Source organism: Falco naumanni, chromosome 4 (assembly GCF_017639655.2).
Source record: "Falco naumanni isolate bFalNau1 chromosome 4, bFalNau1.pat, whole genome shotgun sequence".
NCBI classification, from domain to species: Eukaryota; Metazoa; Chordata; class Aves; order Falconiformes; family Falconidae; genus Falco; species Falco naumanni.
Window position 1 is genome coordinate 81,773,158 of NC_054057.1, and position 12,013 is coordinate 81,785,170.

General features: G+C 46.9%; 1 protein-coding gene across 1 annotated transcript in view; it reads right to left on the reverse strand.

Moving 5' to 3' along the window:
- ADAP1 (ArfGAP with dual PH domains 1) overlaps positions 1 to 12,013 on the reverse strand; it is a 62,765-nt gene that overhangs the window by 33,339 nt on the left and 17,413 nt on the right. Inside the window, exon 4 of the mRNA XM_040589982.1 lies at positions 6,062 to 6,144. Within this exon, the coding sequence (XP_040445916.1) occupies positions 6,062 to 6,144 (83 nt within the window). The remainder of the gene's footprint in view (positions 1 to 6,061; positions 6,145 to 12,013) is intronic.

A 12,013-nucleotide genomic window follows, 5' to 3' on the forward strand; every position in this document is an offset into this window, starting at 1 on the left:
CACCTCCAGACAACTGCTACCCTTTGTAACTACCTGGGGAAACCTAGAACTCATCTGAATAATGACTATAAGATCTAGTCCATAGTGTTATAAATACAGGAATACAAACCAGAAGAGGCTAAAGCCCCAGTCATCTTCAACTTTGCTAATATGCCCAAAATCTTGCCTGTATCTTCTAGCTTTCTCAGCTGCTCCAGTGGAAGCTCTCAGCCCATCCATGGCTGCAGTAACACCACACTCGGCAGCACAACCGGCCATCCCACCCAGCTATAGAACTACCAATCAATAATCAAAGACTCCTCCAATCTTCACTCCCAAGCACAGGGTTTAAACCTTCAGCTAGTGTAAACCTGAATTCCTTCGCCACTTTTATGGGACCTAGGACGATTTACATCAGCTGAGGAGCTCCAGCCTCCTGTGACTGAAGAATGAAAGCAGTGATGCTTGTTGGCATTTATTATCCTATGTGGACAGGCTGGGACAGTCAGGATCATTCAGCCTGGAGAAGAGAAGGCTCCAGGGAGACCTCCCAGCAGCTTTCAGTGCCTGAAGGGGCCCACAGGAAAGCTGGGGAGGGGCTTTGGACAGAGGCATTTACTGCTAGGACAAGGGGGACAGCTTTAAGCTGAAAGAGGGAAGATTTAGATTAAATATCAGGAAGAAATTCTTCACTGTGAGGGTGGTGAGGCGCTGGCCCAGGCTGCCCAGAGCAGCTGTGGGTGCCCCATCCCTGGCAGTGCTCAAGGCCAGGCTAGATGGGGCTGGGGGCAACCTGGGCTGGTGGAAGGTGTCCCTGCCCGTGGCAGGGGGGTGGAACTCGATGCTTTTTAAGGTCCCTTCCAACCCAAACCATTCTATAATCTTTCTCCCTTGTAAATGATGCATCCCCATCCTGAATACAAACTGAATGTCTCAACATCAAAGACATGCAACAGCATCTGCCATGAGCAAGGGAGAACTGCTGTTCCCCAGCCCTGCTGCAGGGGAATCGTACCAGTGTGCAGAGCTGGCAGCAGCACTTTATAGCAGCTGTACCCTGCTGTGAATCTTCTCCTGCTCGTGACTGCTCTTCCACCACTTGATAAATTAACAGTAATAGGGTTTACTGGCCTATTTATAGGAAACACAAGAAAGCAGCATTAACAGTGAAGTTGCAGAAAGCTGCATTTGATGATGATGCTGTTTGTGCCCAGTTTACCCCACACCTTGCTGGAAAGCGCCTACACACCCTGGTCTAAGAGCATACACATCATTGCTGAACTACCTCAGGCCACGCTTCCCAGGAAAGGGTGGCAACTGCTTTTGCCCAGCCTGGCATCCTTGTCTGTTGCTGGAGATACCCATCAGCCCCCTGCGACTGCATCAGCCACATCCATCCCACGGACAGGTGCCTCCACAGCCCTCACAGTGAAGTTAAGCCATTTTTCCTGACAAGCATTAAGAGATTAAATGCTTGGCATGAAGAGCTCTCCCATTTCACTTGCTAATATTAAAGCAAAACCCCAAAGACGTGTTATCCCTGCCCACAACCCCTCCCAGGCTGGGCTTCAGCTCATCCCAGGGCACCAATTCCTCCTGGCACCCTGGCAGTAACCAGACAGGTCCATCAGGAGCCAAACAAAGTTCAAGGAGCAAACAGCTCCCTTTTGCTCTCTCTCGGCCACATTCCCTCGTCTGTGGCCCAAGATGCATTACAGCAGCTGCGCCTCAACCAGTTTATAACATCACAGTGCTCCAGCCTTGCAAATCCTGTTCCCTTTTGCTTCCTCCATACCTCCCTTGGTTAAAATAAATCCATTAGATTAAGAGCAATCAAAAGCACCCAAATGAATTAACTTTCAACAGGACTTTTGGGAAGAATTGCCCTAGCTGCTGCCTATCAACAGTGGAAGAAAATGTGCCAGCTTTGTAAAATTGATAAAAACCTTCTCAAAAATTATCAAATCTTTCAATTGCCTTGAGATCCAGTTCCGGACTTTGATGGCAGTTACAATCATCCTCTGTTTCTAAGAGAATTCAGCATCCGTGCCCCATTAAACTCCATTAAAAGGGAGAATTATCTGGAAACTGACAGTAGTTTAGCCAGTTCATTTATCAGAAGGGATAAAGCCAACCTGAAACACATTAATGTGAGGGTCTTGCAATGGTATTATTCCGTGCTGCTGTGCAACAAATGTATCGCTAGTGGAAGGGACATAGACCATGGCGTTAATCAGGATTGCTGGGGTGTGAATAATGTTTTGCTTCATAAAGTCTGGCTAGGGCAAACAAATAATTTAGCGCTCATACTATAGCTGAATTAAGAGCTCACATGCATAAAAGGATGTATCTAAGAACCAACAGTAGATCACCAAAACATTTAATCACTGTTGTACTAATCTCCTTGCACTATCTGAACTCAGGCTGACTCCTCACACTAAAATCAATGGTGCTAATATACTCATTAATGATGGCTTTTTTGGAGGAATGAAATCATCAGAGTTCAAATAACTAACTGGGGGCAGAGGAGCTGAAAGCTGTGAATAGCGTGTGGGCTTGTGCACCAAGGCTTCCTGGGGGAGCAAGAAACTCTCTAAAAATTCCCTTACAAAAGTTTCCGTTGCAATCTCCCAGCCAGGGTAAGTGGCTGTGACTACACGTGGAACAGCACGTCCCCAAGAGGGGACACCTGATGGAGACTGAACCAAGAGCCACGGACCTACAGCCACGGCTCCTCGCCAGCTCCAGTGCTCAGCCCTGCTCACAGCGGGGATTCCTGCACGGGCAGTGTCTTTGCTTCCCAATCCTGGTTCCACCGCCTCGACTCGCTCTCTGTCTCTCAAGGCAGACAGGCACTTCCCATCGGAGCAGGGGCTATGCAAGACCCTTTGGGTAGCTCTTGCCTTTGCATCCCACACCACCCCTAACTTGTACCCTTCACCAGCAGCTGAAGAGTTTGCTGCATCCTCCTGCCAGGCTTCCCTGCGTGGCTATCTCAGCTCTGACCTGCACATCTGACACTCCTGTTGTGAGATTCATGTCTTCTGAGTCTGTCAGCTCGGCTGTGATAGCTTCTGCCTGGCATCTACAGGCTCCAGACAGCCTCTCCCCAAAGGATTTTCTGAAAGACACTGAATTTCTGGCCAGGGTTTCATCAGGCTGCCTGGAAAAGGATGTTGCTCAAAACTACTCAAAGATAGCATTTTCTTATTTTTTATGCAATTATTGAACAAATATCAGAATGCAAAATTGCCCCTGGGATTGGAAAATGGAATTAAATCTTCCAACAAACACGAGAAAATGGAAACCAATGTCTCTATTAGCAACAAAATGTTTCATGCTCAGAAACTGGTAATCTTAACACCCCTCCAGGGAATTCAGAACGGCGAGGAAAAAATGGTATAAAACAGCATTAGAAAGAAAGAGAGATATGCATACATTCAAGTGAGACACAACGGACATGAGATGGGCAGGAGGGCGTCCTTGTGTCAGTCCCACCTCAGTGCATTCACAGGCAGTTCAGGAGGTTATGGGTGGAAAATAATGGCCACGACCCTCTGCAGTTCCCCTGACCCTGGCACAGTTAGGCACAGGGGGTCACCCCTTGGCAGGGTGCACCCCCAAGCCGCTGCTGCAGCCACGAAGCTGTACTGACCCCAGCAAGGGTGAGAAGGGCAGAGCCGGGACACGTGGCGGGGCTGAGCTGCTTCTGCAAGCACCAGGCTCCAGCCTGTCTCGGAGGGCTCATGGACAGTGCAGCTCAGATCAGCTTTGATGGCACTGGCAACCACCAGCTGGGCAAACTGGTGGTCCAGCACTGCGTATGAGACAATGATGAAACAGCCCCATTTCACCCCAGCAATATGAGAACTGTCCCAACGCACACAGGAACGTCTCTGTCAGGGACATGGTTTAGTAGCAGACTCGGTGATGTTAGGTTAATGTTTGGGTCGATGACCTTAAGGGTCTTTTTCAATCTAAATGACTCTATGATCTCCATCATACTGCTTCCCTACAGGACACAGGGTTTTCCCTGGGCTCCCTTCTCAAGCCACAGCCCTGGGAAACAACCCACTGCCGGCCCAACAGCCCAAGAGCTGAAAAAAGCATCACCAACCCAGTACATCACGCGGTCCAGAAGAAGAAGCACCATTTGGCACGGGGTGAAGTAATGGCATGAGCTACACCTGGGGGCTGTTACACTTCAGCAGAAGGGAAAAGCTGGCACTGGAAGTTTGGTGTGTGTCCCCAGCTTTGTTTTGTTGTAACACCAACCTGGTTATCCTAAGGAGGAGTCACCTGGCCAAAGCTCCCCTTTGAATTTACTGTCCAGAAGAAGCAACAAGTGACATCCCAATTGCACAGGTCATTTCCACGGCTCCTGTGCTGGATTTTAATGACGGTACAATTCTCAACAACAATGTACAACCTAAAAGCACTGACATGCAACCTACATGATGCCCACCAGCCTGCATTCCCTTCCCCTCCTCCTCCCGAGAGCACTGTTCATTTTAAATGGCTCACCCTCTTCTCTTCTGCACTTCATGGCTTTTGAACTTCAAAGAGAGAGGAGAAATCCCTATCGCTTCACCATGCAGTTGAATATTATGCAGCCGAATATTATGCAGCCACACCACCAAAGAACACCTACAAAATACGTTGCTAAAATAAACTCCATTTGAACTCTTCCCATAATATCTTTCAGAAAGCTCAGAACACGCTTCCCTTCTGCCCACGCAGCACTGAAGCACCTACTTCACTTTAACCAGGTACACGCTCTTCTGGGGAGTCGAAAGGACTAATCATGTGCTTAAAATCAGGCATTTGTCTGAAGTGCCTAGGTGAATCTCAGCTTTTATAACTAGAAGTTGCATGGTACAAATTGGAAGCATTATTCCTGGGTGAACATTATACACACATTGCCAGATATATCCCAAAATTATCTAAGAAATCAAACTATTTATTGTTAATAGAATGTGTCCAACTCCAGCAGACCGCTTTGAAAATCTAAAATAAAAAAGTGCACAATGTACTATATATGAATACGGATTCCCCACACACTATGTGCATGCCTCATGTATACAACATAGCAGAGCAGAAATGCTCTAAACGTTAATTGAGAATATACAACATAAGATTTTAATTGTGGTTTTAATAAAAGCAAACTGCTGGAGCTACCTGCTTATTATTAGTCTTGAGAAGCAGCACGAAAATAATATTCTAACCTTTAATATGTAATATGGTCTTTGCTAATAAAATTATCCCAGAGTCATCAAAGCACATAGCTGGTGTCAACTACTTAATATGCAAAATAAATTAAATCCACTTACATATAGCAAAGAAACACCCAGCTAATTTCATGCACTTGCATGCTGGTCCTTACACCGGTGCAGCCATGTCAGACACGGCCAAGCCCTGCATCTTCTCTTCAGATCCTGCTCTTTGGCAAGAAAATCACCCGACCCCCTGCTCCGCAACCCACCCCCTTGCAAGGCCACCGTCGCTCTGCCCATCGTGCTGGGAGGCCTGAAACAAGCTCTGTCACACGTGCTGTGTCTTTGCAATTGCAAAACACTGCCCATTCATTGCACCACAAGGAGACCTGTTCCTACTGATGACGCTTGACATCTGGTGGAAAGACAGTCCCAGGGATTTGGGAGGAGCGGGGCGCACCCATCCACCGATAACCAAACCATGCTAACAATCCTCCTGCCCCGTGCCAAAGCCAAGTTCACCTCTGTGAGAAAAACACCCGTATCTCCGTTCCCACCCAGCTTCGTGCCTCCTGCTACCAGAAATGAACTTGCTGGTACTTTATCCGACTCGCTGTTGGTGAACAGCCCATGGAAGTCAACAGAAAGACTCTTTGATAACCCATTTATTTCCATTGGGTATTAAAATTCCCAATATTCCCAATCAAATACAGGGAACATCAGGAGGGATCTTTCCCAAAAGGCCACACTTTCTCCTCCTACTTACGACATACAAGCAGTAATCACTATAAAGAACATATAAACAGAGGCAAAAAAAAGGAAGGTGCTGGACATCAAAAAACTTATCTGCCAAGAGAGTCTTTCACTACCTGCAGAATAAGGCTCCTGCTTCTCGCTGTGAATGAACTCTTTTCGTTCGTATTTGGCTCTGATCCACTGTTCCCGCAGCAGTCTGGAAAGAAAAAAAAAAAAAAAACAGAGAAAAGGAAACATGGTCCAAGATACACTACGGAAGAATCCAAAATCATTAATTCTTCAAACCAAACACAAGTGAGATTTAAAAGCCATCCAAAAATTGCATTGTACAGTCCGGAGTCACGGGTTTCTTCTGTTTACTGTTAGACAGCAATAAATCATCTCCTTCTGCATACAGTCTTACTGGAAACTTATTAAATCAAATTTACAGATTTAGCAGAATAGCCCATTCCCACCCACCCAATCAGCCTCACTTTATGAACAATTTTAAACCAAATTTCCCTCAGGCTGCATTCTTCAGTAAATGAGATCAGTAAATGAAAAAAGCCCAACAAACTACATATAAAAGAAAAATCCTTGCCCTGAAGCTATCACTGCGGGAGCAGAAATTGGGAATGCCCGGTCCATGCATGCACACCATGGCCTTCTAGCAGGCAAAGCTGCAGAGATACTGTCTCCTTGCCACGCGTGGGCAGCTGTTTTAAAAACAAAACTGTGATATGAGAGGTTAAAATTTTACTTGTGATGAGGAGGGGAAGCCCAGCCCAAGGGTGGGTAACCGGCGTGCTCCGGTGACCGTGGAGCTGGCTGCAGGGTCTCACATGCCTCCCAGGAACAATAGGAGCCGAAGGGAGAGGTGACCTCCACAGGGGCATAGGACAGTCACATCCCAGGCCCCAGCCAACCTCTTGGAAGGAACTGGGGTGTGAAAAAGCCTCAAAAAGAGCAGGAGAACGTGGCTGGGCAAGGAGACGAAGGCTGAGCCCCGTGGAACAGGGAGCCCAAACAGCAGAGGGTGGTGAGAACCCGCCTGGCACAGCTCCTCCAAACCCGTAAAGCCCGAGGAAGAAATCCACAGTGCGTGGCAAAAAACGTGCCTATTACAAAGGCCTTTACGTTGCATGCTGAAAATGATACCTATGATTTATACCCCGAGACCTTAACTTGCAAAAAGGAAAAAATATCCCAAAGATGACAAATATTTTTTTTTTTGCTATTTTTACCTGAAGTGCTGGAACTAATGAAGGTGTTCAGATCTAGAATGTGCTCGAAATTGCTTCGAACCATTTTTAACTGCACTTAGTTTTTAATTGCCTTAGAACCTCAAATAGCCCAAGCAGGCAGCAACCACACGCAGAAGTAAAGGCATGTGTCATTCCAGCCCTGCAGCAGGCATTTCAAAGTGGCCTGCACTGATGAGAGTAAAAGATCCCCCAGCACTGGGCATGCTCCGTAAAACCCATCACGCTCCAACACACCAGCCTCTCCACCAATTAAAACTGTTGATATGCTTAATTACCTTTTCTTTTTTACTGACTATGCAAGTTTAATGCTATCTTTTCAGCAGACACATTCCAGAAATGCTGGAAGAAGATAAGCGTACTAACATCGCTGATGAAAATTCATCTGCCGGTACAGCAAACACATTCATTGAATCTGCAAGACATTATTCAATGAGAACTGTGGCTGTAATCAGCTTCCTGGCAGTAAAGGAGGAAATAATTACATCTATTTTGTCCCAGCCATTGTTTCATCTCCTTGGTTGGGGCACCAGCCTCCTCCCGCGAGGCTTGGGGAGCACCGCAGCTTCCCCGCACCCAAAACTCAACTGTGAGCTTCTGCTGTAGCAGAAATAATGCACCAGCTCTGCCTTTCCCCCTTCTGTTCCTGTTTTCATGGCTGATCTTTAGTTGTTACACACACATCTGCAAGTTTGACTGTGAACTCTTAAGATGAACACCCAAATCCCTTCTGTTGTCACCCTGCGCTACGCTCTGGTTTGGGTACAACCCATCTTCAGCTCATCACTGGAGGTTCAGATGCATTTTGTGTGCAAGGGGGCTCTTCTGGGTTGAGCGGGATTCTCCTTCTGGATCGAGCGGGATGCTCCTTCTGGATCTGATATCCATAACACAGCAGCCTGCAAACACGGAAGACTGATAACCCAAAAGGTAGCACTTAATTGCCTGTTTCTATACTTCTGCCGCTCATCAACAAAGCTACCAGAATTTAATCATGAAATTAACGCAAATACTTCAGATTTGTTACCCTTCTTGCAATTTTTCCAGCCCAGCTGTTGCAGACAGCTTGTTATCACTGTAGCCAAACTTGGACCTTTCCAACAAGACGATTAGGGAATTAACTAGAGGGAAGAAAATTCACACTACCCTCGGCTCCAGCTGACTTCAGTGGATTCAGCAGGAGCTGCAGCTGTTCCGAGTCTCCAAGACTCAGCCTTCCAGCACGAATGTTTAAATACAGTATAAATTAAGGTTCATGCGCAGCAGTGGGAAAACACTCTGCTGTATAATGCAGATAGTACAGCAGATACACTCTGCTGGTCTCACGCCTTAGGGAACACCGCGTGGCAATGACTGATTTCCCGGGACGCTGTCAGCAGCAGTGGCTCAGTATCTCTACAGCTTCTGTGCAAAGAAAGCGCTAACGGGGCAGTCGGGAGGCACCTCGCCCAAAGGGGTATCCTCAAGAAGCTGCAAAATGCTCTCCATAACCTCTCCCAGAATTTGGGCCAGAACACGAGTGGCTTTGATGGCAACTCCCACAGCTGACAGGGCTCCAGACGCGCCACATTCCCAGCCCCCAGCAAGCACTTTCTAACAGCTCACGTGTTCTTCCCCTTCCTTCATCATCACAAAGCCAAGCTTTTCCAGTAGTAATTTCCCCCAAACCAAGACAGACCAAGAGCAGCCCATGGTTAGGACAACTCAGTGCAAGGCCAGTAGCTGCAGTTTGTGCTCCGGGGGTTATTTATAGAAAGCAGAACTACTTCAGCAAAAGAAATTGAAACAAAAAACCCCAATGAGGACAGCAAGGAGTTCAGCATCTCTCTGCAATACAGCAGAGAAGTCAAGCAGGGACTTGACCACACTCAGTCTCATGGACGGGAGGCAATCCTGCCATAAAGAGCTGCTTTTGAGTCTGGCATTAAACCCTGGTTTGACTGGCACAGCTCGGATGACTTTAAACAGGAGCAGGAATTTGCCCTGTTACCTATGGAATCTGAGAGCAATCAGAGGGCAGGGATCATCCAGAGGTCCCTCAAGCCATACAGGCCTTTCCACCATTTTCTGTGGACTTCAGACCTGATCTCCATTTCATTTTAAGTATGCCTTCAGGGCCTTTTAAACATCTGCTGCTGTGTCTTTGCTGAAATGCATTTTTCCTGAGGTGAATATGTACGTAAATAACCCGACGTGGCCATCCTATGACGAATACAGGACCCTCCATCCAAACCCCACCTTTGATTTCAACAGGAGTTCTGAAAGGACTACATAGCAACAGCCTTGTGGTATTTTATTGCATTTCTGGTGATGGGATAAAGTATCAAACGCACCATTCGTGTTTGTTAGAAAAACATTAAGTGCACCATTCCTAAACTGCAAAGATGCACAGCTTTCGGGATCAACTCCAAAAGCTTTAACAGCCCACCTAAAGTCTGGCAAGCTGCTGGTTACAGGGAATGTGTCATTTTTGGCAATTAGAACAGAAAGGTCTTTGTAATTACCAAGATAAAAACTTGGGAGCAAAGGGAAAAAAAAGAAACAACCACCAAAAACAAAAACCCTGAGGGAAAACCACATTTCCAACAGAATAAGGGAAAATTTGTCCCCCGAATGGAACAGGACTGGGCTGCGCTGGAGGGGGCAGCAGGTCCAGAGGCTGACAAAGCACCGCCAACACCAAGAGCTCCAACTCTCACTTCCTCGCTTGGCCACCCCCATGAACACCAGCGCTCTGCCAAAGGGCCAGCCAAGAAGGTCTCGGAAACAGCCCACAGAGCAGATTTATCTTGGTCCCACATACTCAAAGCCTGCAGCAACAAACACCATGAGAAAAGCTGTTCAAGAAGTTTAATACAAACTGTGGCCACATGGATTCATTGCGCTCCGCGGAGGAGTGCTGGCCAGCCAAAATTATGGGTGACAAAGAATTGGAGACTAAGACCCTCACCTGGGCTGGCTTTCCTGGGACGCACTATGGTGCACGCACCACAGACACCACAAGGCTGCTATGGCTTTTGGAGACATACGACAGACAGAAAGCCCCAGCCAGAGGTGAAAGTGGCCCAGAAGACATCAAACGCCATCCGCTACCACCCCCTGATTGCATCTTTCTGAGTCACCATCAAGTCCAACAAAGACAAAAGAAACGAATGTCATCCAGGAATGCCGTTTCCAAACCCCACATTTGTAGCTTCTGGAATTTGTCAGAGTTTTTTCCAGCAAAAAAAACCAATCTGCTTTCCACAGGCAGCTCTGTGGACACAGCTACGCCAAGTTTCTGTCAAACAACTGTTTTAATGAAATTTTAAGTCCGAGTCCAAATTTTTGCTCAGACTGCAAGGAGAGCCACTGCAGCATAGACTAAAAGCCTGTCTAGCTTCACACTCTGCCTCCACATCTTTTCCTATCTGGTAAGTCCTCGCTGTGAGGACTTGCTTTTAAACGGCTTTGTGGAGGTACGGGACAGCTGTGGAGCTTCTTCTAGGTGCTGTGTGCATTACCCTGGCTTGCAGAGCCCCCGGAGCCATGTGCCATCCAACCCCCACAAGACCCATGGCCAACAGCAAACTTCTGGAGAAAAGCAAAAAACCTGGGGTTTTTACTACAGAGGCATCCGAATTTTGCATTATGGATGTGAAGAAGTTAAAGCTGAATTTCAGTATGCAAAATCATAACACGCTCAATTAAAATGCGAACTGGTTCCTTTTTCGTTTGGTTGTTTTACATGCACGGTCCAGTTCACCACAACGCTATTTTTCAGAATGGTTAAACACAGATTAAAAACATGTAGGAAGCAGTGCTGGGATGGTACTATCTTAACCTTGTAGCAATTTCCTTTGGAAATTGAAGGAATCAACATAAATTAACAGGCTTACAAGCTAACAACAAAGAGAAAACAAATGAGAAGCAGGGAAGGCACCACAGGCAGTTGGGACTGAAGGAGCGGGCAGGTCTTGGGTACTTGGCCGATGGCAGGGCGATGCTCAGGCAGAGACTTTCCAAGCCTGAGTGCCCAGTTTGAGCTGCCACAGGAGGCTCCACCACTTGGGAACGGATGAGTAGCCACTCCGAGAGGCCACGCTGCAGCACCCGAAGCTTTTCATCTGAGACACCAGGCACTTTTGAAAGCCACGGATGTTAAATCTGAAGACCCTTAATAATAAGCAAGAGCCTGAGCAAAACACTCAACTTTACCCTTCTGGCCATTAAGCGTTAAAGCAGTTTATCTATAAAGTACCATCAAAAAAAAAAAGGTGACAGAGGAAGAGAAGACCAGGTGAGAACTTTTTATCCTTGACCATCATCATGCCCTGTGCATGGAAGGGGAGGCGGCCAGGCTGACCTTCAGACACCAGGCTGAGGAGGTGAGCTTGGTAGCTCCTCTACCAAATGAGCCAAACTTTAAGTAAAGTAAGAAAAAAAAAAAAATCCAGGGATTTACTCAGCAATTTTCTCTGCGCACATTTTAATCGTACCGTAATACAAGCCACTTCTGCTAATAACTGTTCTTTCCAGATAACTGTATAGATGACTCCTCAAGATGTGAGCCTCACTGGCATACATCCTCTCTCTGACTGACGTCTCATCACATTCCAGATCAGACAGCCACCCAGTACAACTCATACCATTTCATTCTGCCCCATTTTTTCCTACCAAGGTACTCAAATCTACTGGCAGTCAGAATATAAGCGTTCTGCCTAAGGAGCAGATGCAGCTCCTGCTTATCCAAGCACGGAGGGAGGGGCAGAGCCATGCACACAGTTCTGCAGAATGATGCTCTGCGTTCCGAAATCAAGCAAAAAGGCAAGAGAAAATGACGTT